The 27901-nt window shown below is 42.8% G+C and overlaps 1 protein-coding gene across 1 annotated transcript; it reads right to left on the bottom strand.

Annotated features, from left to right (window-relative positions):
- Nucleotides 1-90: 90 nt before the first annotated feature.
- LOC311223201 (tudor domain-containing 6-like) lies at nucleotides 91-27444 on the bottom strand (the record flags this gene model as incomplete). Its single annotated transcript, XM_084307962.1, has 6 exons — nucleotides 91-96; nucleotides 13095-13174; nucleotides 18855-18915; nucleotides 19032-19109; nucleotides 21120-21205; nucleotides 21636-27444. 6 exons carry the CDS (start codon nucleotides 27442-27444, stop codon nucleotides 91-93), a joined length of 6120 nt encoding a protein of 2039 aa, XP_084164088.1.
- Nucleotides 27445-27901: the final 457 nt, after the last annotated feature.

Here is a 27901-nt window from a genome sequence, read left to right as displayed (position 1 = left end):
AGTGAAGTTTGCGGACGATACAGTGGTGGTGGGTCTGATCTCCAACACTGTGGTCATGCTGCTCATCACCCTCTGCTTCACTCTCAGCTACTACATCTGTGGACACAAAAGGCAGGTGAGAGAAAATGACACAAGAACTTCAGGAATACAGCTGAATTTCATTCCATTTGTTTCCATTTTTAGCACACATTCATTAGTGTCCCATACAGCTGGAAACAAGACTATCCGTTACTCCCGTCTGTGTGTCTATGTATGTTACTCCTGTCTGTGTGTTTATTTATCTGTTACTCCCGTCTGTGTGTCCGTATCGGTCACTCCTGTCTGTGGGTCTGTATCTGTCACTCCTGTCTGTGGGTCTGTATCTGTCACTCCTGTCTGTGGGTCTGTATCCGTCACTCCTGTCTGTATCTGTATCTGTCACTCCCGTCTGTGTGTCCGTATCGGTCACTCCTGTCTGTGGGTCTGTATCGGTCACTCCTGTCTGTGGGTCTGTATCGGTCACTCCTGTCTGTGGGTCCGTATCGGTCACTCCTGTCTGTGGGTCTGTATCGGTCACTCCTGTCTGTGGGTCTGTATCGGTCACTCCTGTCTGTGGGTCTGTATCTGTCACTCCTGTCTGTGGGTCTGTATCTGTCACTCCTGTCTGTGGGTCTGTATCCGTCACTCCTGTCTGTGGGTCTGTATCTGTCACTCCTGTCTGTGGGTCTGTATCCGTCACTCCTGTCTGTGGGTCTGTATCTGTCACTCCTGTCTGTGGGTCTGTATCCGTCACTCCTGTCTGTATCTGTATCTGTCACTCCTGTCTGTGGGTCTGTATCTGTCACTCCTGTCTGTGGGTCTGTATCTGTCACTCCTGTCTGTGGGTCTGTATCTGTCACTCCTGTCTGTGGGTCTGTATCTGTCACTCCTGTCTGTGGGTCTGTATCTGTCACTCCTGTCTGTGGGTCTGTATCTGTCACTCCTGTCTGTGGGTCTGTATCCGTTACTCCGATTCAATTTGGATGAAATTTCTAGGGCTGACCTTAGAAAAAAAAATTGTCATTCGAAGCTTCGGGGCTGAGATGTTGTGGGACTTGCACAGCACTTGGTAAACTTTGTTGTTTTTAAATGTGCTCTATAAATAAAGTGGATTGGATTGGATTAATTAATTAAATTAATAATGAGTCGGGAGCTGCGCTGCCTGGGCGGTAGCCCCTTTCGTGACTGTGATGCAAGCCTTGCTTGAATACGCAGTCACTTAGTCACGATAGTAGCCAGGTTAATGTGCACCATCAAGCACTGGTTAAAGACGAGCGGTGGGTCCAAAATATATCAGATATAGATTTCAAAAGGTACTCACCGTTGCATTAGGGTTTCACACACACAGGGTTTGAAAGCTCGGCGTTGCTAATAAACATTTAAAAAAAGAAATTATAAACGAGTAAAAAAAAATCACTGAGCTAGCCTTGGCTAAAATGGCTGCTTCCGCATTTTGACGCAGTAGCGCTGCGATTGCTGGCTGCTTTGTCACGTGCCTGGTGCGCCCAGCAATCGCAGCGCTCCTGCGTCAAAATGCGGAAGCAGCCATTTTAGCCAAGGCTAGCTCAAGTGATATATTTTTTTTTATCCACTTTTTCTCCCATTTTCTATATTTTTCTCCCATCCCAATTTTGTATCATCCAATTCAACCCTCCCCTGTCACGAACGCTGTTTCTTGCCTCCCACAAGCCGGCTGCAATGTGGACTAAGTCATACATAGCACAAGTCCCCTCCGGTACTTGAGGTAACAGCAGTCGCATCTTTTCACCTGCGCAGCTCGATCTCTCAGTGGCGAGGAGTAACGCGTGGGAGGCTCACGCTGCCCCCGACACTTCCTGATTCTACTGCGCAGGCGCACCAACCGACCTGTAGGAGTCGCTGTCCACAACGCCCGATCCCCACCCATCAGTTTCCCACCCCCTAATACGGCCACAATGTGTATTAGTATGAACGACCAGCTAAACTGAAAGCAATGTGGAGCGCTGGGCTCGAACAGGCAAGCCCAGCGTCTCCGTCATTCGTGGCGAGCGCCTTGCCCACTACGCCACGTAGCCGCCCAGCTCAGTGATATTTTATTGTTTATTAGCAACGCTTTCAAACCCTGCCGCGTGTGTGTGAAACCCTAATGCAATGGTGAGTACCTTTGAAATCTATATCCGATATATTTTGGACCCACCGCTCGTCTTTAACCAGTGCTTGATGGTGCCCATTAACCTGGCTATTATCGTCGAATAAGTGACTACGTATTCAAGCAAGGCTTGCATCACAGTCACGAAAGTGGCTACCTGGGCGGCTGCTCTCCGTTACACAGCCAACAACATTACATAATTATGTTGCAACCTTCGTCTATAAAGCAAACATATATAAATATTTATATGTAGTTAATAGAGACAAAAGGCAGAATTCGACTTAATTTTTTATTAAGACATGTTTTTATATGGGTCGGGACACTATAAAAAATACTATAGAGAATTGTCAGTGCTGTAAAGTTTAAACCTTTTTAAATCTTAGACAAACTAAACACTTTGCTTTCATGAAATATTGTAAGCCGTCATTTGAGGCTTTATAAAAGCAGCACAATAAACACAAAATTATTGATCACCATTGTAGCCAACGAGTGTCTGCTCCAAAAGAGACTGCAGCCGAGCGGGTGAGAGTGGGGGAAGGTGGTGAAAGTTGACGAAGAAGTCCGTTGTTGTGACTCAAGCGTCAGAATGAATTTAAGTCGACGGCCATCTTGGATAATCCTGCTGTATTTTTACCAGTACACACGTTACCAAATCTCAAGCTCAAATTTTTTTATGGATTCGTTATCAAATTTGGACCTGTACTACTACATAAGACTTTAGGCTATGGAACCGCAGTGTTTTCCAGCTCATACCTCTATGCTGGAACTTAAAAACAGGAATCTGGCAACCACTAAACAGAAATGTGAGTACAAACAACTTTTACTTCAGCGTGTTCAAACCTGTTACTCTTATTTCATTAGCACTCAGTCATTCTTCTTTTTTGCTTTAGCAACTTCAGAATGTTACCTTTCAAAAGAGACCAGGCTCATGCATGTGCTATAAGTATAAAGTATAAAGCTAAGCTTTGCAAAAAAAGTATGCAGTCGTCAAAAACAAAAACGGCCCCATTTTGGGGGTGATGCTTAACACTTTCTGCGCCATAAGCTGTCCCCATCTCTGCCACTTCAAGGCCAGCTTAAAATGGTCATTTTCGTGGTGTTTCACAATGTTTGCAGAGCTGTGTGTGTGTTCTGTATTATAGCTGTGGAGACAATGGTGTGGCTCATTTGACAGACACTACTTGTAGTCCAACGTGGAAAAAAGTTTATAAAAAAAGAGATATCCGATCGGCATTGCAATTCCAACGTAGGGAAAAGAGCCAGGGACGGCTAGAATGATCCGGATGATGATTTAGAACGGGGATCAGAGGAAAAAGATCAAAGGATCTAAAAACGAGTTTACTCGTTATTGGTGCTCAACGCTTGTCGGCCAATAACGAGTTTACTCGTGATTGGCGCTGAATGTGTTAAGAGGTTAAGGGTGGATTTTCACTTTAACTCTCAAATAAGAATAAAAGATAACCATATCTGTTGGCAAGAATAATATGCATGATTAACAATGACATTAGCCAAAATGATTATCACGTATGAGCAGAATTCTGCACATGTACACAAAGAGGAAAATAATTAAGACGATCACAACAAACCAGAATGTTCTTCCTCATGAGAGGTCTCCTCTTCAATCACGTTGTCCTAAAATAAAATACAACATAATTGCCATCATGTTACTGTAGGATTTGTGTAGCGTTTTCTTAGAAGATAAAACCATTACGACAATTATATGTTCACTTGGACCTTAAGCCGAGTGTGGATATGAAAATAACTATTCTATTCTTATTTCTGACCTGATATTACGTCAAGTGTCAGTTAGCTAGACTAGATAGGTATCCAGATGGCGTCTCTCGCAAGTGGAACACATCTAGGAGAACCAAGGTTGTGTTGAACTTTAGGCGCCAGAAAGGGTGATAACCAAAGGAGAGGGTGATAACAAATGGGCATATTATGCCAGGAGTAGGCATGGGCCGGTTACCGGTTCCACGGTTTGAAAACGTTGCGGTGTCAAAACCACTAAAATTACGTTCAGACGGTAGGCGCTGACGGTATAAGTTACATTTTGAATCATGAACTTCGGAACATGCCCGTCAGAAATGTCAACTGGAATAGTTGGGAGTTACCATGGCTAGCTAGTTAGTTGTAAGTGATAATACATGACATGGTTATGACATGCTGTTATCTGAAAATAATGCTCATCGCAGAGTGGTTTGCCTGGAAAGTAACGTTAGCTACATATCTAGAAAAGCGATACAAAAATAAAGTTTAATAAAGATCTAGTGAGCTAGTATCAGAATATTCCTTCAAACTTCAAATATAAATAATGTAACGTTTTGACGGGAGCTAGCTAACATTAGCTAGTTAGTCAGCTAGCTAATAGTACAAGTGACATGTTGCGAATTGATTTCGGTCGACTAACGTTAGCGAGATTGGCCTACATATTCATAATCATGAAAGTTTATTTGAAAGTATATTTTATTCTGTACTTAGAGGGAACTGTACTGTGTGTAATACAGACAGTCTTCACACATTCATAAATAACACTTACAGGAAAGCTGATTGTGCGTGTTTGTGCACTGTAATAAAAGACGTTTTGTTCAATGGGGGAAAAATTGGATTTTTTTTTTTATATACAGTGATATACCGTGAAACCGTGGTATTTTTACTAGGGATGCACGATATTGATTTTTTGACACCGATACCGATAACTTTATGCTCCTCAAGCCGATATCCGATATTTATTGTATTATAATTTTTTTTTTTTATGTAGCCTATATATATTTTTTTTGATCATTTTTTTTTTATTTTTTTTAGTATTTATAAACTCCGACGTCATCGGTACTGCTATCGGTACTCGAGAAATTATGAATTTTTTTTTTTCCACTTTTTCTCCCATTTTTCTATATTTTTCTCCCATCCCAATTTCGTATCATCCAATTCAACCCTCCCCTGTCACGAACGCCGTTTCTTGCCTCCCACAAGCCGGCTGCAATGTGGACTAAGTCATACATAGCACAAGTCCCCTCCGGTACTTGAGGTAACAGCAGTCGCATCTTTTCACCTGCGCAGCTCGATCTCTCAGTGGCGAGGAGTAACGCGTGTGAGGCTCACGCTGCCCCCGACACTTCCTGATTCTACTGCGCAGGCGCACCAACCGACCTGTAGGAGTCGCTGTCCACAACGCCCGATCCCCACCCATCAGTTTCCCACCCCCTAATACGGCCAATGTGTATTAGTACGGACGACCAGCTAAACTGAAAGCAAATGTGGAGCGCTGGGCTCGAACAGGCGAGCCCAGCGTCTCCAGATTTTGTGGCGAGCGCCTTGCCCACTACGCCACGTAGCCGCCCTAAATTCTGGAGTTTTTTTTTGAGGAATTTAAACGTCGCAAACTAATCTTGTTGGCCGTTTTCTATAACGTTATCTCTCCTGCCTCGGTGTCTCTGCCTGCGCGAGGAGCGGGCTGTGCACACACACACACACACACACACACTCACACACACACACACACACACACACACACACACACGGGTGCTGCCGAGTACAGACAGCTCTGCTCTCATCATGGCGGACAGAACGAAACGTTCAAAAATCTGGGTCTATTTGACTAAAGTCGATGCTGACAACGCTCGTTGCCACAAGTGCAACAAGACATTTGCCAGTAATGTATAAGCGCTGGTACTTGTCAATGTGGCTGGCGGGGAGCTAACGTTATTAGCCTGAGCTCCGAGTAGAGTAATGGCTGACAATCCGGAGGTAAATAAACGAACGAGAGCTTCTGATTGGTGGTAAGAAGAAGAGGTGGGTGCAAGCGGTGGGACGTAATTGGCAGATCGACTGTCTGCCTCCGAATGTAACGTGACTACGTCACAGCCAAGAAAGGGAGCGCTGGATTTGTGAAAAACTCCGTTCCTAAACCACACGCTATCAATCGTACCACAGTACTGGCAAAACGGGAGGCTATAATAAAAACAAGCGCCCTTCATCCAAATCCACCCACACCGGATTTCTTTTAACCAAAAAATTTATTATCGGAGCTATCAATAACGTTATCGGGTTTATCGGGATGATGTCATAATTGCTGATATCGGCCCGATAATTATCGTGCATCCCTAATTTTTACCCATGGTTATCATACCATCAAAATGTCATACCGGCACATGCCTAGCCAGGAGGAGAGAGATAATCTTGGTTTCTTGGGTATTTCTCCTTGGAGGGCTTCTTCGGTAGGTATTCAACTCAGAGTTGAGTGTATCTCAACTGCTCAGCTTAATGATGTTGTAACTGTTTATGTTAATAAACCTGTGTTATAAAGAGAATACCGGGAGCCTGTATGTTGTATATTATAGCAAGGGGAGATTTCATTCCAGTGACTTCACTTCAACATCCAACAAAAGAACACAGAGTCCTATCCTGATGGAAGACGAGATAAATAACATGAATTAAAAGTAGGGATGCTCGATATCGTCTTTTTTACCGATATAGTCCAACTCTTAATTTCCGATACCGATATCAACCGATACCGATATATGCAGGGTTTCCCCCCCCCCCCCCCCCCCCCCCCCAAAAAACTGAATAATTTCAGGTAATTAACATTACATATCTCTTGTCGTGGAATTAACACAACATTATGCATACTTTGACAATAAATAAAAATTATAATTTGTTCTTACTTGCTTGCCTGGGTAAATACATTTCCGTAGGCCGATAATATCGGACATCCCTAATTAAAAGTCACCGAAGTCAACTAACATTACCTTTTGTTCAGCAGGGACGAGGGGCACAGGCTCCACAACGCCCGACTCAGTTGACTGGTCTGTAATTAAAATGTCATGAATGTTAACAAGTGTTGCCTTCCTCCGTCAAGCTAAGATAGGGCAGAACTTGTGATCGACCAATTCAGTGGACAAGGATTAGGAAAATAAAGATGACATAATTTGGTCCTCCTGGCCCATCCATCCCACAATGAAATGTTCTCCAAGCGTTTCTATTGGTTTCCAAACACGCAAGGTCTTATGTATCGACCTTCAGATATTGTCCTGTGGGACAGGCAACACTGGTACAGTCAAACCAGGAAGCCACCATTGTTATACACCTGGTATATTCAACAAGAGTTCTACAGTGTCTGCATCTTTTCTAGCTCAGGGATTATTTTCTCTATGACTATAAAACAAATTTTAAGATATTTCCACAACAGTATTTTATTCAGCCTACGCTAACTCACATTGTATATCCTTCAATACAATGACATCATTACATAGCCAATGGCTTTATACAGATCTTCGTTTCACTGGAACAATTTGGAAGACCAAATGTAAACATCACATGACCAAACTGTGGGTCCTGACTCAGTCTCTGAGAAATACTGGATCAGATTACACTTAGAACCTAGAATATGATTGCTTTTCATACAAACAGTTTTTCTACTGGAATATTTATAGTCATGGTGTGTTTTGATGTTGTGATTTTATGTGGTGAGAATTGCTTACAGACTGATTGCTCTAATGGTGCACAGAAGGACAGCGGGGGTTCCTCCTGGACCTGCAATGAATAAGTGCAACATTATAATGAATGCATGTAGTAACATAAATCACATACTGTACATACAGTCAAGACAAAAATACACTCTCCGTTACTCCAGGGATTCATACAGTATGTATAATGAAGCAAATAAAGAATACCAATTTGAAAATGCTGTATGCAGTAGGGATGGGTACCTTTCACATTTTAACCGATACCGGTACCTGTGAATCGATACCGGTACCCAACGGTACCTTTTTTCTGTACTTTAGTCTCTAAAAATGTAATCTACCTACCTCAGTTGTAAAAAGAAATTACAAACTTAATATTTAATAAATAAATAATGTATTATTACTTTATTATTATTTACATCTTACTGATGTAAATCACTTTGAACTGCAATCCACTGTATGAAAGGTGCTATAAAAATAGTTACTATTATTTATTTAGAACATATATACAATACAGTCACACATCTTTAAATAAATGTTATGTTCATTTAAAAAAATATGTTTTACAAATTAACTAAAAAAGGTACACATCTATATATTTAAATACAAAATAAATAAAAGTATTGTATTTTACAAAATAACAAGTATAAAACAAGGGTAAACAAACCACTCTAGCAGCAATTAACACTTTGGATGCCAGCCACGCGTTTTGTCGTTAGTTCATGCCGACCGTTGAGTGCCCGCCACTCTTTTTATTGGTGATTTGAATTCATATTTCATCAATCGAGCCTCAGGTTAGTGTTGCAGACTCTCTCGGAGCTCAATTGGCAAGATACCGCCCCCTATCGTCTCTCCCTGTGTAATGCACCCCATTACTTTAGACTGCTGAAGGGGGGGGGGGCTTGGATTCTTCAAGCCAACTGAAGAATCCATTGTGATGGCCGGCCCTGAAAACGCGTGGATTATGTATTTACAGTACCCAATGCTGAATTAATAAACGTGATCGATATTTGGAATGGCGATCAGGAATTGGAATAATCTTTTTGGATAACATCTGATCTGAGGTAAGGAATCTATTTGAACAGTCTTTGGATAATCAGAGCTATTTTCACCTATATATCAGCGTTTGCCCTATGCGTGTGTATGTGTGTGTGTGGCTGTGCGAGCGATCAGGAAATGAGATAATCGATATTTCAGCCCGCTTCTATAGCGTGCATAAGTACACATACTATCAATAATCTAGCGTTTATTTGAAAACGATTCTAAATAGGCCAAAAAATTACAACTGTGACGTACGTGGGTTGGTCATTATCATTATTACTGTATTTGGAAGACCATGTGAACATCAGATTAGTATCATTTGTATGTGTGTGTGTGTGTGAACATGAGAGCTAATGATATCTCTTCTTCTCTTCCTGTCAGGTGCTGCCCGTCCCTACACTGAAGGGTGCTGATTGCCTAATGAGGGACAGCTGATGGCAATCACATCGAGAGGGACGGGTGCACAAGTAGCTGACAGCACACACACGTCGGGGCGCCTCATTGTGACTTTCCAGTGTCCACCGTGTATGAGGTTGCCTTTGTTTGCCACTGCGTGTGGACATATATATGTATATACATATAATGTATGAGCGAGTATGTATATGCAGTTAGCCCTATTGCCATATACCTGATGGACTGATGATTGTGCCAGCCTTTTCTGCACATTGTGTATGGAACCGTGTGCTCTTTGATGTTCACACGGCCACATAGTACAGTAGCCTCAAGGTTTGTCTATCTTGGCTTGAGTTGTTATATGCAGGGAACAAACTTAACTTTTTGACTTACCAGCCATTTGGCTGGTAGATTTTAAAAACTACCAGCCAGGCAGATTTTTTACCAGCCAAAAATTAAAAATAGCTTTTTAGTATATCGCCATGTGTTATTATTACTATATAATACTCTCATATGCTATTTTCAATTAATATCATAAACAACATAAGGAATATTAGCATAATTTTGAGTGGACTGAAGGAATGAGTCAGCGTTAATAGTTTTAAATGCAAATAATTTATTGAAATATAGAAGTGGGGTCGGGGACACACACCGTTTCAACTCACCACCCCCGCATCATATTGTAGTCTAGTCTGTCTTCAAACTTCCACTCCTCTCGAAACCTTTTTATATTTGAATATCAACATTATCTGTGCATCCTCAGTAATCCTGAGTTTACTACAATATACTCCTCTCCCGAGTCCTGACTAGTGACTTCATCGTCTTTCCAAACGCACGCACACACACAGAGAAAGGGAGAGTGCCGCCCCCCATTTCCCTTTCCCCAGTCCACACTGTCTGCTGTTCTCTATGGCTCTGCCGCTGATCAGGATTAGCTTGTTAGCTTACGCTAACATAACGTTCATTTCGGGCGATGTGGGCATAAAGGAATGGCGACGATGCAATGCATGTTAGATGCATTTGACCCCGTTGTGAGAAGAAGAAAAAAACCACAGACTTATTTCGGCTCGCAAAATAGGCGCACTGCTGTGTAGCTCTGCTCTCAGGGAACAAACTTAACTTTTTGACTTACCAGCCATTTGGCTGGTAGATTTTAAAAACTACCAGCCAGGCAGATTTTTTACCAGCCATTGGCGGTTGGCTGGTACTTATTTTGTTCCCTGGTTATATGTATGTCTTGTTTGTCCTCCCCTACCTTTTTCCCTGTGCACCATGGAGGAGGTTTAAATCCCTACCTCCATTCAATATATAATTTACTATTTGGAAAACGTCTTGTGTTGTGTCTTTTTTACCTACCTGGGACATTGTTTTGAACGCATTTACTGAGAGGCTGCTTTTGCTCATGTGCAGCCATCTCCAGTTGTTATTCTGTGTGGTCCTTAGACCTTCGTACATAACAACGTATGTGTATTCCAGAATATTCCAGTAAATGCCTTTTTATCACGGAATCTTTATATTTTCCTTGAAAACGAGGGCTTTTCAAAATGCTATAAAACGGAAATGAAGAGATTAAAAAAACAATCCGTTTCGACAATGTTGACTGCAAACAAGTCATTGATAAACGACGGGCAGATTAGACACATAGCCATAACTTAAGACAGAGACTATGCGTTCACAACGCTATCATTGAAGTGGCTGGTGGCATTCAGACACGTTTTACCATGTTAACCAGTGGCACTGGAAGTGTTAAAGGTACCTACCGAAACACGTCGGTACTACCGTGTATCGATTCACGTGAGATCAAACGGTGGCAATTTTCAGGTAATGCAAAAAAATTATAAAAAAAAGTCTGATGACGTCACGTTGTTTACCGCAAAACGAAACCGCACGTTAACACTTTGGATGCCACGCCGTGTTTTCCTTTTTACCCCCTTGATGCCCAAACCCACTCCAATGTTAATATTGGCTATGTGTCTAATCTGCCCGTCGCTTATCAAAGACTCATTTTCCAGTCAACATTGTCAAGGCAGATTGTTTTTTTATCGCTTCATTTCCGTTTGAAAATCACTCGTTTGTGGAAAAAACGACCCATTCTATGATAATCGCCTTTTACTGGAATATTCCAGAACGTTGTCATTTGTCGGCCTATTTATGAATCGTTTTCAAATAAACGCTAGATGATCGATAGTATATGTGTGCGCACGCACGCTCGTGCCGCGTGCTGATAATCGCTGCTCTTATTTCCTCATGGCTTTTACAGTGAAACAGCAATATCACATATAGTGGAAACGCTTATATATCCGTGAAAATGAGTCTGATTATCCTAAGACTGATAACATAGATTCCTTACCTGACATCAGATGGTATCCAAATGGTATATTCCAATTCCTGATCACCATTCGAAAAAATCGATAATTGTATTGATCAACCGTGTATACAGTATAACACATGATCCCCGCGTCTCAGCGGCTCCAGAATGAACTCTGGTAACCCCGGCTGCATCAGTGAGACGTAAAATGTGGAGTCAGAAATCCTTTATCCCATTCACTTTCATTGAGTCCAATCCAAAAGGGTGATTTACCATCTGGGAGACGATAGGGGGCGCTTTTTTCACATCCGAGAGCCTGGGGTGACTGGATATCCAACGGTAGGCTTGCTTGATTCAATATGATTTCAGATCGCTTATATATTTAAAAAAAAAAAAATCTCGTGATGGGCATTCAACGGTCGGGGGGGGGGGGGGGGGTAAACCAGAGAAATCTCGGGCGTGGCATCCAAAGTGTTAAGTACCGAATTCGGTAACCATCCCCAGCCACACTCTAGCTTCAGAATTCCATCAACCAATATGCAAAAAGATTGCATGTAATTTTTGTTTAACAATTTTTATTCAATTTCCACCCGCCACACGAGAAAAGTCGGGTTAACTCGCCATGCGTTGAGCGCCAATCGCGAGAAAAGTCGGGTGAACTCGCCATGCGTTGAGCGCCAATCACGAGAAGTCGGGTTTTAATCGTTATTTCTTTTATTCGCTATATCCATTAATTTTTCATCCATCCAGCGTGATGTTATCATTGGGAATGGGTCTGAGCTCGCAAAAGGCCAATACCGCCGCCTAACGCCTTCCGGCCGGTATTGCACATCATTGGAATCCCTCCCCCTTGGGCTGTACGCTGATCTAAGAAGTCCGGTCCAGGTTTTCCTTCTCAGGCATGCAGTATCGTTATAACACATGGACTGGGGAGACTGGGAGCAGCGTGGATTATGCGTTTTTGGACATATAACGTTGGATCAATAAACGTGATCAATATTTGTAATGGTGATCAGGAATTAGATTAATCTTTTTACAGTACATCAGATGCGAGGTAAGGACTATGTTACCAATCTTGGGTTAATCTGATGTTTCTTTCGTAACGATCACGCATGTGTGTGTGTGTGTGCGTACGGTTGGCTGCGACCAAGGCACAGAGAAGACTTTTCAGCCCCGCTTCCGTTAGTGCATGAGGACACATAATACCGATAATCTAGCATTATTTTCAGAACGATTCATAAATCAAGCGACAAATGGCATGATTTCTAAGGAAATACATTGAAGCACGGTTTGCTCCAGTTTCTTGAGATTAGACAGAATCGCTCTGGAACTATATTCATATTCACCACGGTATAAAACGGAAATGTATATGAAAAAATTATCAGTTTTTTGCATGTTGACTGGAAGAAACTCACCGACAATCAACGTGTTTATTAGATCCATAGCTATAATATTTCATATAGTTTTAGCACTCGCAAACACGGCATTCTTCCCCATTGCATTACAGCGATGGCGTTCTAACCAGAAGGTAAACAGCGCCCCCTTGGCGTCCATTGACTTAAAGCGTACATAACACCATATATTACCTGGTTTGATTTCACAGGAATCATATCGAACGTCTTGTGCAAATCAAATTTTGTTTCAGGAACACAGTCATCTGGAAACTAAAAAAAAAAAAATTACCGGTATACAAATTAAAGATAAAAATTCAGTGGCGAGTTTCACGACAAATTACAGAAATTACCATTTCCTCTGCAGCCACAGTGTTCAGAGAGTCATCTCCAATAATGGTGTCTTCACTATCATCACTGTGTTCATCAGAGTCTACAAAACACAAGAAATCACAAAACACTAAAGCAAAGAAAAGCAATTCACCATAACATTGTATTGCATTCTCTACTAATATGGCATATTAAATGAGAATCGCTGGTTATTAAAGACTACAATCCCCTTCCGTTTGCCTGCTGGTCTGGCTATGAGGTGATGTACTGGAAATTTATACTATAAATTAGTAGGGAGGTTAAGTGACTTTTGACTTCAAGTCATGATGCAAAGGTCCCCTTTGGTATGGAAGTACCTTAGGGTCATAGAAATAAATCTATCCAAAGAAGACACAAGTGAGATCACATTTTGAATCCGAAATACATAGGTTCTTTTCCAAATGGCTGCCGGCAATACACTAGAGCCCATATATTTGGGGTCAAGGAACTAAATAAATATATATCAATAGTTTCCTCCTTACCATGACAATTGGGGGTCAAATATGCACATTTTATTAAAGAACGTATGCTTTCAAAAGTCCATTCACTGAAATAACAAAAAAAATCGAAATGAGTATTATGTAGCGAGTAGTGAGACAACAAATTAATAACTATGTTTACAGTTTCATTGAGATGCAATGCTTGACAGAAAAACTTGAGGCAAATATTTCCTGTCAATAGTAAGAAGTAGTCAACCTACAATGTTGTAGTGGTGAAAACTAATAGTTTAGTGTTCATACATCGCTAAGCACATTTTCCATTTAGATATCTGCACCACTGTGGGAGCATGAACCATGACATTCACAGAGACATGCAGGGCAGCCTCTGTATGCAGCATTTACAAGATGCCTTAGGGGTCTTCTGCTACAAATGCATGGCTTTTGGCCTAATCTCCACCCCAGCCGCTTCCAAAAGACCATGGCCTCCATCTTCGCTGGGATCCCGGGTGTGGCAATCTATCTTGACGACATTATGGTTCATGGGACCACAGGAGCCACGACGAGTGAGAATGGTCAGTCCTGGCGCCATCTTTGATCTTGAACAGCTGCTGTCACAGCCCCTGGTGTGTTGTTGCAGCAGCAACTGATTTGCATAGACAACGTCAACATCTCATGCTACTAAAGGATAAATGTAATGTATAGAAGTAGCTGTACTGCTTAAAAAACTAAAATATTTTTAATTTTTTTTTTATCCACTTTTTCTCCCATTTTCTATATTTTCTCCCATCGCAATTTCGTATCATCCAATTCAACCCTCCCCTGTCACGAACGCTGTTTCTTGCCTCCCACAAGCCGGCTGCAATGTGGACTAAGTTACATACATAGCATAAGTCCCCTCCGGTACTTGAGGTAACAGCAGTCGCATCTTTTCACCTGCGCAGCTCAATCCCTCAGTGGCGAGGAGTAACGCGTGGGAGGCTCACGCTGCCCCCGACACTTCCTGATTCTACTGCGCTGGCGCACCAACCGACCTGTAGGAGTCGCTGTCCACAACGCCCGATCCCCACCCATCAGTTTCCCACCCCCTAATACGGCCAATGTGTATTAGTATGAACGACCAGCTAAACTGAAAGCAATGTGGAGCGCTGGGTGCCCAGCGTCTCCGCATTCGTGGCGAGCGCCTTGCCCACTACGCCACGTAGCCGCCCTACTAAAATAACGTTTTTAAAAGAACCTCACCCTGACAACATTTATTATTTTATGAAATGTGCAAATTTATGGTGTGCACTGAACGGTCCGTTACGAGATTGATATCATGCAGGGAACAAAATAAGCACCCGCCAATGGCGTGTAGATTTAAGGTTTGGCAAGTAAAAATGAGAGGTCTGCCCGCCACCTGGCGTGTAGTTCATATCGATACTCTTATTTTGAAAATCCTGTGCGGGTCTCATTTCCGCCCCAAGCGCAGCTCCAGTCATAATATCTATGGCTCCGGCAGCTAGCAACGTTCGGTTCATATGATACTCTTATTTTGAAAAACCGTGTAGCAACTCCGCAAGTCATATCCGCCCAGTCCGTGCTTCTGAAAGCAGAGCAGCGCTACACAGCAGTGCGCCTACACGACCCGAAATAAGTCCGTGGTGTTTTTTTTCTTCTCACAACGGGTCAAATGCATCTACATGCTTTGCACCGTCGCCATTCCTTTATGCGCACATCGCCCGAAATTAACGTTTATGTACCATTACAATCACTACAACGTTAGCGTAAGCTAACAAGCTAATCCTGATCAGAGGCAGAGGCGCAGAGCCATAGAGAACAGCAGTGTGGACTTGGGAAAGGGAAATGGGGGGGCACTCTGCCCTTCCCTGTGTGTGTGTGTGCGTGCGTTTGGAAAGACGATGAAGTCACTAGTCAGGACTCAGGACAGGAGTATATTATAGTAAACTGAGGATTACTGAGGATGGACAGATAATGTTGATATTCAAATATAAAAAAGTTCCGAGAGGAGTGGAAGTTTAAAGACGGACTACAATATGATGCGGGGGTGGTGAGTTGAAACAGTGTGTGTGTGTGTGTGTGTGTGTGTGTCCCGACCCCACTTCTATGTTTCAATAAATTATTTGCATTTTGCATATTTGCTGGTAAGTCAAAAAGTTAAGTTTGTTCCCTGATATCATGCTATAAATAGATGAATACGTAACGTATTAATTAATGTGGCTTTCATAAAACTACACTTCCCAGCTCACGCCAGCCCCGGTCAATCATCTGACTTCCAGTGTGAAGCTTTTTAATTTATCTCACGGGTCGAACAAACCTGAACTTTATTGCCATAACATTTTACGTAGTTAGTTTCTTTAGTTTCTGTGAACGTCTAGCAAAAAAACGTGTTGCAATCTGATGAAAACTGGCGGATATTTACATTATAAAAAAGTAACTGTACTCCACACATTGGGCGCCAAACCCAAGAAAAGTCTGTTTTTTTATCGTCATTTCTTTTATTCGATATTCCCATTCATAATCCATCGAGGGAGCCTGTGTTATCATTGGGGATGAGTCTGAGATCGCAAACGTCCAATACCGCCGCCTGCCGCCTTGCGGCCGGTATTGCACAAGCTTGGAAACTCTCTAGCTTGGGCTGTAAAAAGTCCAGTCCGGGTTTTCCCTAGTCGGGCATGGCGAGCGGTTATAACACATGGATTGAGGATAATCAAGCACTCCCGGTTCATGTTCTTTGGTGGATTATGTTGGCAACACGATCGACATCAATACTTGGAATTTGAGGTGGACGGTATAAACGGTATGAATTTGCTCTACGGTATGGATTTTGACTATACCTTGTAACCGGTAGAGCAGCTCTAAAATATAAAATAGCAATGACGTCATGTAACCACAGCGCGACTATTTCACTCGCATTTGCCCCTAAAAATGTATAGAATTAGTCATAGATAGATATGTGCAAACTGGAAAGTTATTTAGGAGCACAGAGGTTTCGCGCAGTGGGCGTGTCAACACGCAATTGTCATTTCATAATAGACAAACCGCCCTGCGTTTGAAGGCTGTGTGACAACTTCTCTCGCAAGTCGCACAGTTTCTATGTGTAATGTAAACTCTGCGACGAGTCCGATGGTCTAATCGCCATTCTGGAATGCCCACGTCGCGCTAAAACCTTATGTAATGTTAACTGTCGATGTACTAGTAGCCTCAGCAAGCTAACGTTAGCTGGCTCCACTAGCAGCATGTTGATGTACTAGTAGCCTCAGCAAGCTAACGTTAGCTGGCTCCACTAGCAGCATGTCGATGTACTAGTAGCCTCAGCAAGCTAACGTTAGCTGGCTCCACTAGCAGCATGTCGATGTACTAGTAGCCTCAGCAAGCTAACGTTAGCTGGCTCCACTAGCAGCATGTTGATGTACTAGTAGCCTCAGCAAGCTAACGTTAGCTGGCTCCACTAGCAGCATGTCGATGTACTAGTAGCCTCAACAAGCTAACGTTAGCTGGCTCCACTAGCAGCATGTCGATGTACTAGTAGCCTCAGCAAGCTAACGTTAGCTGGCTCCACTAGCAGCATGTCGATGTACTAGTAGCCTCAGCAAGCTAACGTTAGCTGGCTCCACTAGCAGCATGTCGATGTACTAGTAGCCTCAGCAAGCTAACGTTAGCTGGCTCCACTAGCAGCATGTCGATGTACTAGTAGCCTCAGCAAGCTAACGTTAGCTGGCTCCACTAGCAGCATGTCGATGTACTAGTAGCCTCAGCAAGCTAACGTTAGCTGGCTCCACTAGCAGCATGTCGATGTACTAGTAGCCTCAGCAAGCTAACGTTAACTGGCTCCACTAGCAGCATGTCGATGTACTAGTAGCCTCAGCAAGCTAACGTTAGCTGGCTCCACTAGCAGCCTCCTTCCTCCCTCTCTCTCTGCTAACAATCCTGATTCGATTCTTGAACCTATTTAATTAAAAGGGAAGATATTGATGGACATTAGCTATAGTATAGCTCAGCAGCTGTAACAGAATAACAGCTGCCATACCAGTGTTTTACCCCTTCAGAAGCATTTATATAGACATTTTAAGATAAGTTAATATACTGTGATATATACCGTTACCGTCTATGCTTCAAATTATACAGTGATATACATTTTAGACCATACCGTCCAGCCCTACTTGGAATGGCGATCAGATAATTGGAATATTCTTTTTGCAGTACATCCTGCAAGGTAACCTAGTCCTAGGTCAAGGTAGGGGCTATATGGTATCAATCTTGCGTTGATCGAAGAATCCCTTCCCCGCGATCCTAACGTATGTGTGTAATGTCTGTGTGTAATGTATTCCGTTGGTGACGATCGAAGCATAGAACCCCCCCACCCTTTCATGCATGCATGATGAAACATAATACCGATAATATAGCGTTGATTTCAGATTGATTGTTGATCCAGGCGAGGAACGCCACGGTTTCTAGTGAAATGCACTAAACGCTGCATAGCGGCGTTTCCTGGGATCAGAGAGAATTACTCTAAAACTATACTCATATTCACCAAGGTATAAAACGGGAATGTACAGTATGGATGAAAAAAAAAAAAATCACAAATTGAACGATAGATACTCGATGTCAAATGGGCAATAGTTTTATATCCATAGCTATGATATTTAATATAGTTTTAGCCCTGCAAACACTGGCATGTTGCCCTATTCTTTAAAGCCCTGGCATTCTTGCCACACAGCCCACAGCGACCTCTGGCGCTGAAAGTGTTAAAGTAGATTTCATTCACAGTTTTTGCTGCCCCGTCAGGGGCGCCTGGTGTTACTAAATCCAGATTGAAATAAGAATATAGAATATCAGGCCTATAATTCAAATTGGATGTGGCCAAATTCAGTACTGTATCTACAAAACCTCCTGTAAATCATCTGCCCTTTATTAATTTGCTTAGATTCTTTTGTACATGCGGTCTCAAGAAGGTGCTGAATGAGCTCAGTGGCAATTTTTCACATCTGGTCAATGTTAGCATGGTGTTATTCACCATCAAAGATGAAAAAGAAGATTGAAAATTTATATTCTCCTTTGGTTCATTACAATTTACTCAAACCTAGTAAGTAGTAACACAATATTTCTGACATTGGGAATACATTCTGTGAGATCCATAGATGTCCCTAGATACCAAGAACATGCAAATGGAGTGGACCTTGTAAATTTACTTATGTATTTTAGGCGAATTTCCTGAAAATATGGCTAGGTTAACCTCCTTACTAAATACTGTAACGTTGGTTCTGGTACTTAAAATGAGACATGCTAGGGTTCTGAAAAACATACCTTCCTGCGACTCTCTATGTGACGATGATGTGTCAGGGTCAGCGTTGTCCTCAGTATCACACTGCAAAGAGCACAATATTTAAATTAACTCAAGTACCCCATAAGGTTACAAAATAGCAGTTTGATAGTAGTATATTATCATGATGGGAGGGGGTAAAAATCACTTATTTTACTAACTTGATCTGACGACACCGTCTCAAAGAAGAGATCATCAGGATGCACTATCACCTCAGTATCCTGATCAATCAGCAGAACCTAGCAATAAGGGGGAAACCTTTAAAAATAACTACACATTCTATTAGCCACTTAACTGGCAACGGCCCTTGAGGACGATTTGCCCACCGGCGCGATGTGCCACTTTGCTGGTCTGCATTTTTTTTCAATTGCCCTTTCAGGCGACAAAATCTGTTCAGCGGTTCTTGAGTTACATGCGAGTTGTGCGCCAAAGTACACAGCAGAGCTTTTTTTTTTTTATATATATATATATATATATATATATATATTTTTTTTTTATTACCACCCCCGATTCCCGGGGCTCTAGCTCCGTCAATCATTTGGCTATCTCGAAAATGATTGGACAGGGTTGTAGCCAATGAGTGGCTTTCAAAATCTGCGAATCAGGGATCTAGGTGAAAAGTCACGAGTGAAAACAGGAAGAGAAAAAGCCGCAGAAAGTCAATGAGGAAATGGTTTACTGGAGAGCTTTTTTCCCCCTCTACAGTTTACCAAAATCAATTTCTGAATGGATTTTTATTAAATTTGGACATGTACTACATAAGACTTCAGGCTATGGACCCAGGGTGTTTTCCAGCTCATACCAATTTCTTTGGAAATACTATATTTGGATATTGCAACTACTACAGAAAAACGTGAGTAACCAGTTTTTCTACAACTCAAGTTCAGACCTATGTTACTCTATTTCATTAGCACTAAAAGTGATCTCTCTTTATTGTATCAGAAACTTCAGAATGTTATCTTTCAAAGGAGACCAGGCTTATGCATGTGCTATAAGTATAAAGATACGCTTTTCAAGAAAAGTATGCAGTCCTCAAGTTCAAGTTTAAAAATGGCAACTTTTCTGGGCGCCAGTTAGTACACTAGCAGGTCCAAATTAACACTTTGAGTGCCACTCACGGCTTATCTCGGGTTTACACCCCGAACGTTGAATGCCACTCACGAGATTTCTCAGATTTTTTTTTTTTTTCGTACTGAAATCATATTGCATCACGCGAGCCTACCCTAGCCTACCCAAGGGCCGCCGGCGATCAGATGTGAAAAAAGCGCCCCCTATCGTCTCCCAGATGACATCAGGGATTTTGGAATGGACTCAATGAAAATGGATGGGGGAAAAAAAATATTCCAGTCCACATTTTCCAGTCCACTGATGCAGCCGGGGTTACCAGAGTTCATTCTGGATCCTCTGAGCGCCGCGGATCATGAGTTCTACTGTATACACGTTACACTTATCGATTTTTTCGAATGGTGATCATGAATTGGAATATACCAGTTGGATACCATCTGATGTCAGGTAAGGAATCTATGTTATCAGTGTTAGGATAATCAGACTCGTTTTGATGAAGATATACGCTTTTTTCTGATTTGCTCCAGCAGTTTCACTGTAAAATTCATGAGGAAATGAAAACGGCTATTATCAGCGCGCGCCTCGAATGTGCGTGCATGCACGTATACTATTGATCATCTAGCGTTTATTTGAAAACGATTCATAAATAGGCCGACAAATATCAACGTTCTGGAATATTCCAGTAAAAGGCGATTATCACAGAATGGGCTGTTTTTTTTACCTCAAAACGGGTGCTTTTCAAAATGCTCTCAAACGGAAATGAAGCGATAAAAAACCAATCTGCCTTGACAGCACTGACTGGAAAATGATTCTTTGATAAGCGACGGGCAGATTAGACACAGCCATAATTTAAAACATAGATTAGGCGATATTAACGTTAACATTGGCGCCGATGGTGGCATTCAAGCACTAAGTCGTGTGCCCCCTGGTGGCACTGAAAGTGTTAAGTAGCGAATTTACAAACAAGCCATTGCATTGACTATGAAGATATACATCAAAACAATTTCTCCAGACTTTCGCACACTAATTTCTTCTATCCGAACAAAATTGACAAACAAAATGGCCACCGTGTGAATATGGTCAATAGCCTAAAGCGTTTTCAATCCAGTCTACCTTGCTACACTCCCTTCCAAAAGAATCAACCAAACAATTATTAATACTGCAGTCCCCCCCCCCCCAGTTACCCGAGTGCAGTCCTTCATTTTCTTCAAGACCTTTGCTTTGCACCAGGAGTTAATAACATCTGACCAGGTAATACAGATAGAGCCAACTAAAACAGACAATAGGGAGAGAACAACCAGTCAATTAACAAGGCTGTGCTCAAATATCAACAAACCTACATATTCACAAGTACTATACAGGCAAAATCCTGATTTATCTTAAGACTATTTTGAATTATATAACTTGAACAAAATGGCATTTCAAGTGATACATAAACAAAAAAACATTTAAAGTGCTATACAGACCAAATCCTGGTTCAAGATTGATGACAAATTTCAATTTCATTTCACAACTAATAACATTAATTATGGTTATGTTCCATTTAGGTGTGCCAGGGCCCTGGTACTGTGCATGCCAGCTCACTGGAGTGGCTCTGACATAACCATAATTAATGTTGCTAGTTAGATCCGTTTACTCTGCTATGACACATCAAAATGGCTGCTGTGAAAAGAGTCTATGATTAGGACAGTATGTCTTACCAGAGACTGGACCAGAGTTTTCTTCCTCGTCTTTGGTCTCAAGCTCTTCAGGCACGGCTTCCAACCCTGCAATCAAAGTCTCTGACTTGGCCTCTCCAGCATGGCTACACTCTCCCTTTGTTCCCATCATCTGGGCTTGGTCGATATATGAAGCAGTAGCCCCCACAATGTTATTTTCTGTGTATAGTGAGGCATCAAAATCATCTGGAACTAATGCCTTTTCCATCAATGACACAATCTCTTTTTCACCACCTTTGTCCATTTCCACAGCATTAACTGTGCTTGAAATCAAGGTCTCTTGTTCACAGTATTTGGCTGGTGGAGATGGTGTGGTCTGATCTTCATGGACATATCGGAGGATAAGTTCTATGGCTCCAGTATCACTGGGTTCAGCAGCAGATATCACTATAGTGGGAATTGACTTAATCTCGTCCATTTCTTTCAGACTCTGGCTCTGTGTAACTGCATGGGTTGTGTTAGTTGCATTACATTCTAATGGAATCTGATCACTCATTTCTTTTTGGGCATCTGCAATCACCTCGGATCTGCTACAGTCATCAGAGCAATCACTGTTGTTGAGGGTACTTGCCGGTTCTGACGTCTCATCTGCTGCTTGAATGATCACATGCTCATCCTGCTGATCTTTTTGAGCCACTGTGAACAAAATACCACCGTCTCCTTGTGGCATTATCAGGTTCTGAGATGTTCTCAGATACCCATCTGAAAGATGAGACTCTGGCTCTGCAGTCTCATTGATGGCCGATTGATCACATGCCAACAATGGCATCTCGCATGAAGCCAACACTCCAGTGCCATCAGGCTTTTTTTCCATCGAGGCGCTCTTCCAGTGTGCTCTCATCGTCTCATTAATTACTTGGCCTTTGCATTCTACCTGGACAAAGCATGTCTGCCTAGTCCCACTCTCTTTCTCTGTTGAAACTTTTACAACAGTCAGTTGAAGCAACTTGTCCATTATGAGCTCCGATAGCCGGTCCAGCGCACCATCATCCCAGGAGCTGTGTGAGGCATTGAACCCTTCGAGCTGGCAAAGAAATGCCTGTGATGGAGATTCGACTAGATCAAGTGGTATTTCTCTTACATCCTCCAAATTGACTTGGGACTCGTTTCCATAGTCCACAAACAGAATGGACAGGACGTCTCCATCTTTGCTGAGGACTTCAGCACGATACCACTGCTCATCCTCTTTGAATAGAGCAACACACGAGCTGCCGGGGGAGAGCGAGTTAGTACCGACAGGCTTGCACTGAACTGCACTCACCACCTCTGAGACACGTTCTGTGATCAAGTCAAGTTCTTCTGAGTTGGCCGACTGACACCAAAAGGACTGAGGGCCTGTTATGTTTGCAACATAAGCTTCTAAACTCTGTCCCACAGTGAAGTCAATGGTGAGGTAATGCAGAGGCCCACTATTTAATTTAGACTTCTCAGTTGGTATCTCTCTGGTGGTGGTAGTGCTTGAGCCAGGCTTTGCCTTCACTTCGCCAGAGCTCTCAGGAGTAACATCAGATATGGTCATTGGACCTCTGCTAGGTATTTTACACATGACCTTCCTTCCACCGTCCTCAAGGCGGACCTCCCACAGAGGCCCAGACTGCCTGACAAATCTGCACTTCAGTTTTTTGTCCCCGTTACTGCCAATGTCTTCTTTAAAAGTTGACACAATCTCTGGGTCCAGCTCCTCTTCATTTCCATGAGCTGCAGCTCCACTCAGAAGACAATGTGTACTGAATCTGGGAGTTTGCAGAAAGGGCCTGAGGAGTCTGCACATCTTGGAAATTGAAACTATTGCCGTGTTTCCAAAGTCAATAAACTCCACAAGAGCTGTCCCTCCATGGATTTCTCTTACAACTGCACGGTACCAGGAGGAATCATCTGGGAACTCTGCATTAACAAGGTCACCTGGATGCAAGTCTTCAATGCCAATGATTTCAGTGGCTGTCTGTTCATCATTGAGTTTGTCCACAATGGAGATGATGTCATCTTCCTCTTTGACTAACTGCACATAGAAACTCAGCAGACTGTTGCAGTGTGAGACAAAGACATCCGCTTCCATACCCGATGTTACGGATTTTGAGGGCAGGTCTGTTAGTTTAGGGAGGGCTTTCACATTGGGTTCGGGAGCCACATATACTTTCTTCTTTGCTTGTGTGGCAGGCAAATTGGGAACGATAGGTTTCTTAAGTTCGGTCAGAGTATTCTGATTCATTGGTTTGGTATAGACTTCTGTTGGGCTAGACTCGTTTCTCAAACAACTTGGCGTCCTGCCAGACAACTGCCTTTGGTGTGGAGCTCTATATGGCTCAGAGAGTGGAGCAAGGCATTTCCGTGGTAGTGGAGCCATGGTCTTCTGGCAGTTTTCATCTATTTGGCGTAAAGGCTTTGGAGCAGATCGCCAATTGGCCTCACAAGACTTTGTCTCATCTCCCATTGGGTTAACTTTTGAAGTTTTGGCTTTGTCCTTCAGAACCTGGCAGACAACCTGCTCCTTGCTGGTCGCCTCGATGCAAAACTTCTCCTTGATCTTGGCATTGACCTGAGTCTTTCCTTCATACAGCTCAACTAGAAGTTTACCATTAGCTTCTTTGGCCACCACAAGCGCGCTGAATGAATGCCCTGATGCAGTGGTCTCAAACCAGCTATTCACCTCACTTGGGACATTAAAAGGGATATCAATATCAGAGAGACTGCACTGAACAGCTTGCACAGGCACAGACATGATGTCACTAGCCTCCTTGGGAATTCGGAGCAGGTCAGACATGTCTACCTCAATGGTGTTGCCATAATCTACAAAGTGGATCAGGACTGATGGCTCTGTGGCCTTAATTTGTCCCCTGTACCAATGTCCATCTGTGTATTTTGCAAAACACACAGTTCCTATGGCCTTCTGGTGGTTTAGGTTCTTAAGCTGGTGGCACAGACTTTCTACGTTGACTACAAGATTGTCCAGCACATCTGCATTCCTCTCCAGCTGGCAGTAGAAGTGATTGACATTTTCCACACTTGTCACAGTGACTTTTTCTTCTGCCCCCATTTTGATGTTGTGTGTTGCGTAGCAGTATGTGTCTAGATAGAAGAAAGGAGTAGGGGATTTGCTGAGAGGTGCACAATGGACCATCTGGTTGCTGATGCTTTCAAATGGGGTTTCCAGGCCCACTATGTTGAAAACAATCCCGTTATCATTGTACATGACAACATATATGGTGCACTTCAAGGTCTCATGGTTTGATTCTGCAGTGTCCACAAACTCTTGAAACTGAGCCATTGCATCCTTGCCCCAGTCATTCATGACTGATGTGGGGTTGACAGGGTTATACAGGCTGCATCGAAAAGCTTGACTTTCCAGCTTCAGAAACGTTGGGCTTATCCTCCGCAGGTCATGCAGGGATACTGTCTTTTTCTGGCCATAGTCTACCAACAGAACATCAACATGGGGTGTCACATGTTTCTGGATAACAAAGGCTCTGTACCACATCCCATTGTCTGGATGGCGGGCAACACATGCTTCTTCCTCCACAGGATGCTGGAATTGGCTGTCCATATAGTAAGTCTGCATGTCTTTCATAAGAAAATTCAGGTACCCCCGACTCTGTACAAGGCTGCACCAGAAGTCATTCAGACTTTCAATGAAAGACACTTCAACATCGAAGGTACTTCCTGTGGGAAACATGTGCTCCTTAAATCTAGGTATGTTTTCAGTCCAGGTGGGGTCAGTAGTTAGGCAGTTACCTACATCATTCAATGTTGTGGGCATAATGGCAGGTCGAATGGTCACCTTGGCAGTAGGCTTTTTCTGGGCCTCATCCTTCTCAGCAAAGCCAGAATTGCACATGAGCATACCGACATCTTTCTCTCCACATGCTTCAGAGTCTATGACCTGAACAACATAATAATCATCCATTTTGGCCTTCACATGTACATCCAGGAATTTATCTGCAACCGTTTTTGTGAAATGTTCAGTGGCATTGTGGCTCCATGTCTCATCATTTGGCTTAACATCAGCAAGCTTACATTTCAATGCAAGCTGCGGAAGCTCTTTGAACTTGTCAGGAAGGACCCTAATGCTGCTCCTGGCAATCATATCAGTGTCTCCGTAATCAACAAAGTAGACCTTGATTTGGGTCTTGGCGACTTCAGTCACTGTAGCTCTGTAGAAAGCATCATCTTGTGCTTTGGCAGCACAGTAGAGGCCAACAGTGGGATTTCCTAACACATCTTCACAAGCTGGATCGCCGTACAGATCAGCAATGCAATCAGTTAGCTCATTAAACTCATTTGCGTAATTCTGAGTTTGGATCCAGAATTCAGATGGGTTGGACACATGCTGTACAACTGCCACATGTGAAGAGTTAAGCGGGAGGTCTTCCACAGGCAACTTCACAGAGACCTTTGTCACAGCTTTCTCCTCAGTTTCCTTCATAGCCTTCAGAGGGGCTGGTATATTTCCCTGATTTTCCAATAGAGCCGGATGCTGAGGTTTGAATGGATTGATGTGTATGGCGTAATCTCTGAATAATTTCTCTACCTCCAGGAGACACTTCTCTTTACAGCCGAAGAGATGGTTAATGCTTGTTTTGTCCTCCCCATAGAGCGTGACATAGTGAACACCTTCAGAGACACTTTGGTACTCAAATTTGGCAATCACAGTTCTATACAAGAGTAAGGACCTGAGGTGGTCAACCTGGGAAGCCGTCCATCCCAAGCCTTTGTCAATGATGCCGTGGAGAGAGCACACATATGCCACAACTGGCATCCTGAAGAACTCTGGAGCCAGTGGTCTTATGTTCTCCATCGGTACAACCTGTTTCTGTCCATAGTCAACATGCAGTACTTCTACTACATTTCTGGCAGGGATGATCTGCTGTAGAATAGACCGATACCACTGACCGTCACTTCCTCTTGTAGCACACGGGGACCCCAGCATATCAAGTCTCACTGCATTAGTGCCCAGTTTGTCCTCATAGTGTTGCATGATTAGCTCCGTCTGTTTCTTCAGCTCTTGTGAGAAAACCTTCAACTGGCAGAAAATCCGCAGGGGGTTTGTCACTTCTGTAACAATGACAGTCTCCACTGTTCCTGTCTGCAACTCAGGGTACATGAACTGCTCTTGCTTTAGCGCACTCATCTTACGGGGTTCATTTCCCATCTCTGTGGACATTACAGCACTGCTGCTGTGTGACTGCAGTGACACAAGTACAAAGTCCTTGAACTCTTTGGGGGACAACCGCTTGGCAAATCCCATCTCGTACATTTGTCTGGATATGCAGGGGATGTCCAGGAGAAATATTCTGTGGTGCACCAACACATCCTGGACGTATGCCGTGACAGACTTGCCAGATAACAATCTCAAAAACTCCAAGGCATTAGGGGTCCACCTGCTCTCAGAGGACAACGGTTGAATGTTGGACAATACGCAGTATTTCACTTGAGGTGGCAGGTGGAAGAAATCCTCCTGGCCCCACGCCAGCATGCTTGTATCAGCACTTCTGGTGAGCCCTTTGTCAACAAGGTACACACTGTAATTTGTGCCATTTCTTGAGACTATCCGTGCCCTGTACCAGGTTTCATCCACCCGAACCAAGCAGAAGTCTCCAGGACTTCCTTCCTCCAGATCATGGAATCTTTTTCTGGGACACTGAATGTCTTCTGCTAAGTGTTCATAGGCTGCTTTCTTTTCCTGGTCAAAGTTGCACCAGAGCTCCACAAGCACAGAGAGGGGATCCAAGTTCACCTTTGTTATGAGAATTGTTACAGGTGATACTGATGGACGTCCACAGGGGATTGAAGACATATTGTGGCTTTCCATCCAATACCGCTTACATGTTAGGATCAGCAGTGTCTAGAAAAACACACATATCTGGATTAACTGACTGTCAAGATATAATCATCAAAGAGACACGCATGCACATATCTGTATTCACGGTCTTATTTTTTTTCATTTATCACAATACATTTTTTATTTATTACACAGTAAATCACACATTACCATGCCATACCTAATTGCCTATCTGAATTACTGTATGTTCACCATTACTATAATTAGAAAGCTTCATAAACTTGATGTTATACACATGCATACAACAGAAATAGTTTGGTGAGCAATAGTAGTAGGCAAATTTATGCTAATTAATCAATAAGAATCATTACGCTAAGAGCATAGGGAAGTTACCGTGATGGGGTTCTTTGTACATGTTTAGTTCCTACCAAACTCAGTCAGGATACAATGAGTCTGAAAACACAAACCACAA

This window comes from Notolepis coatsorum (genome assembly GCF_963971535.1).
Source record: "Notolepis coatsorum genome assembly, chromosome: 1".
In the NCBI taxonomy this organism is placed as follows: domain Eukaryota; kingdom Metazoa; phylum Chordata; class Actinopteri; order Aulopiformes; family Paralepididae; genus Notolepis; species Notolepis coatsorum.
The sequence above is the reverse complement of the archived record's forward strand: the minus strand, read 5'-3'. Positions and strand labels throughout refer to the sequence as shown.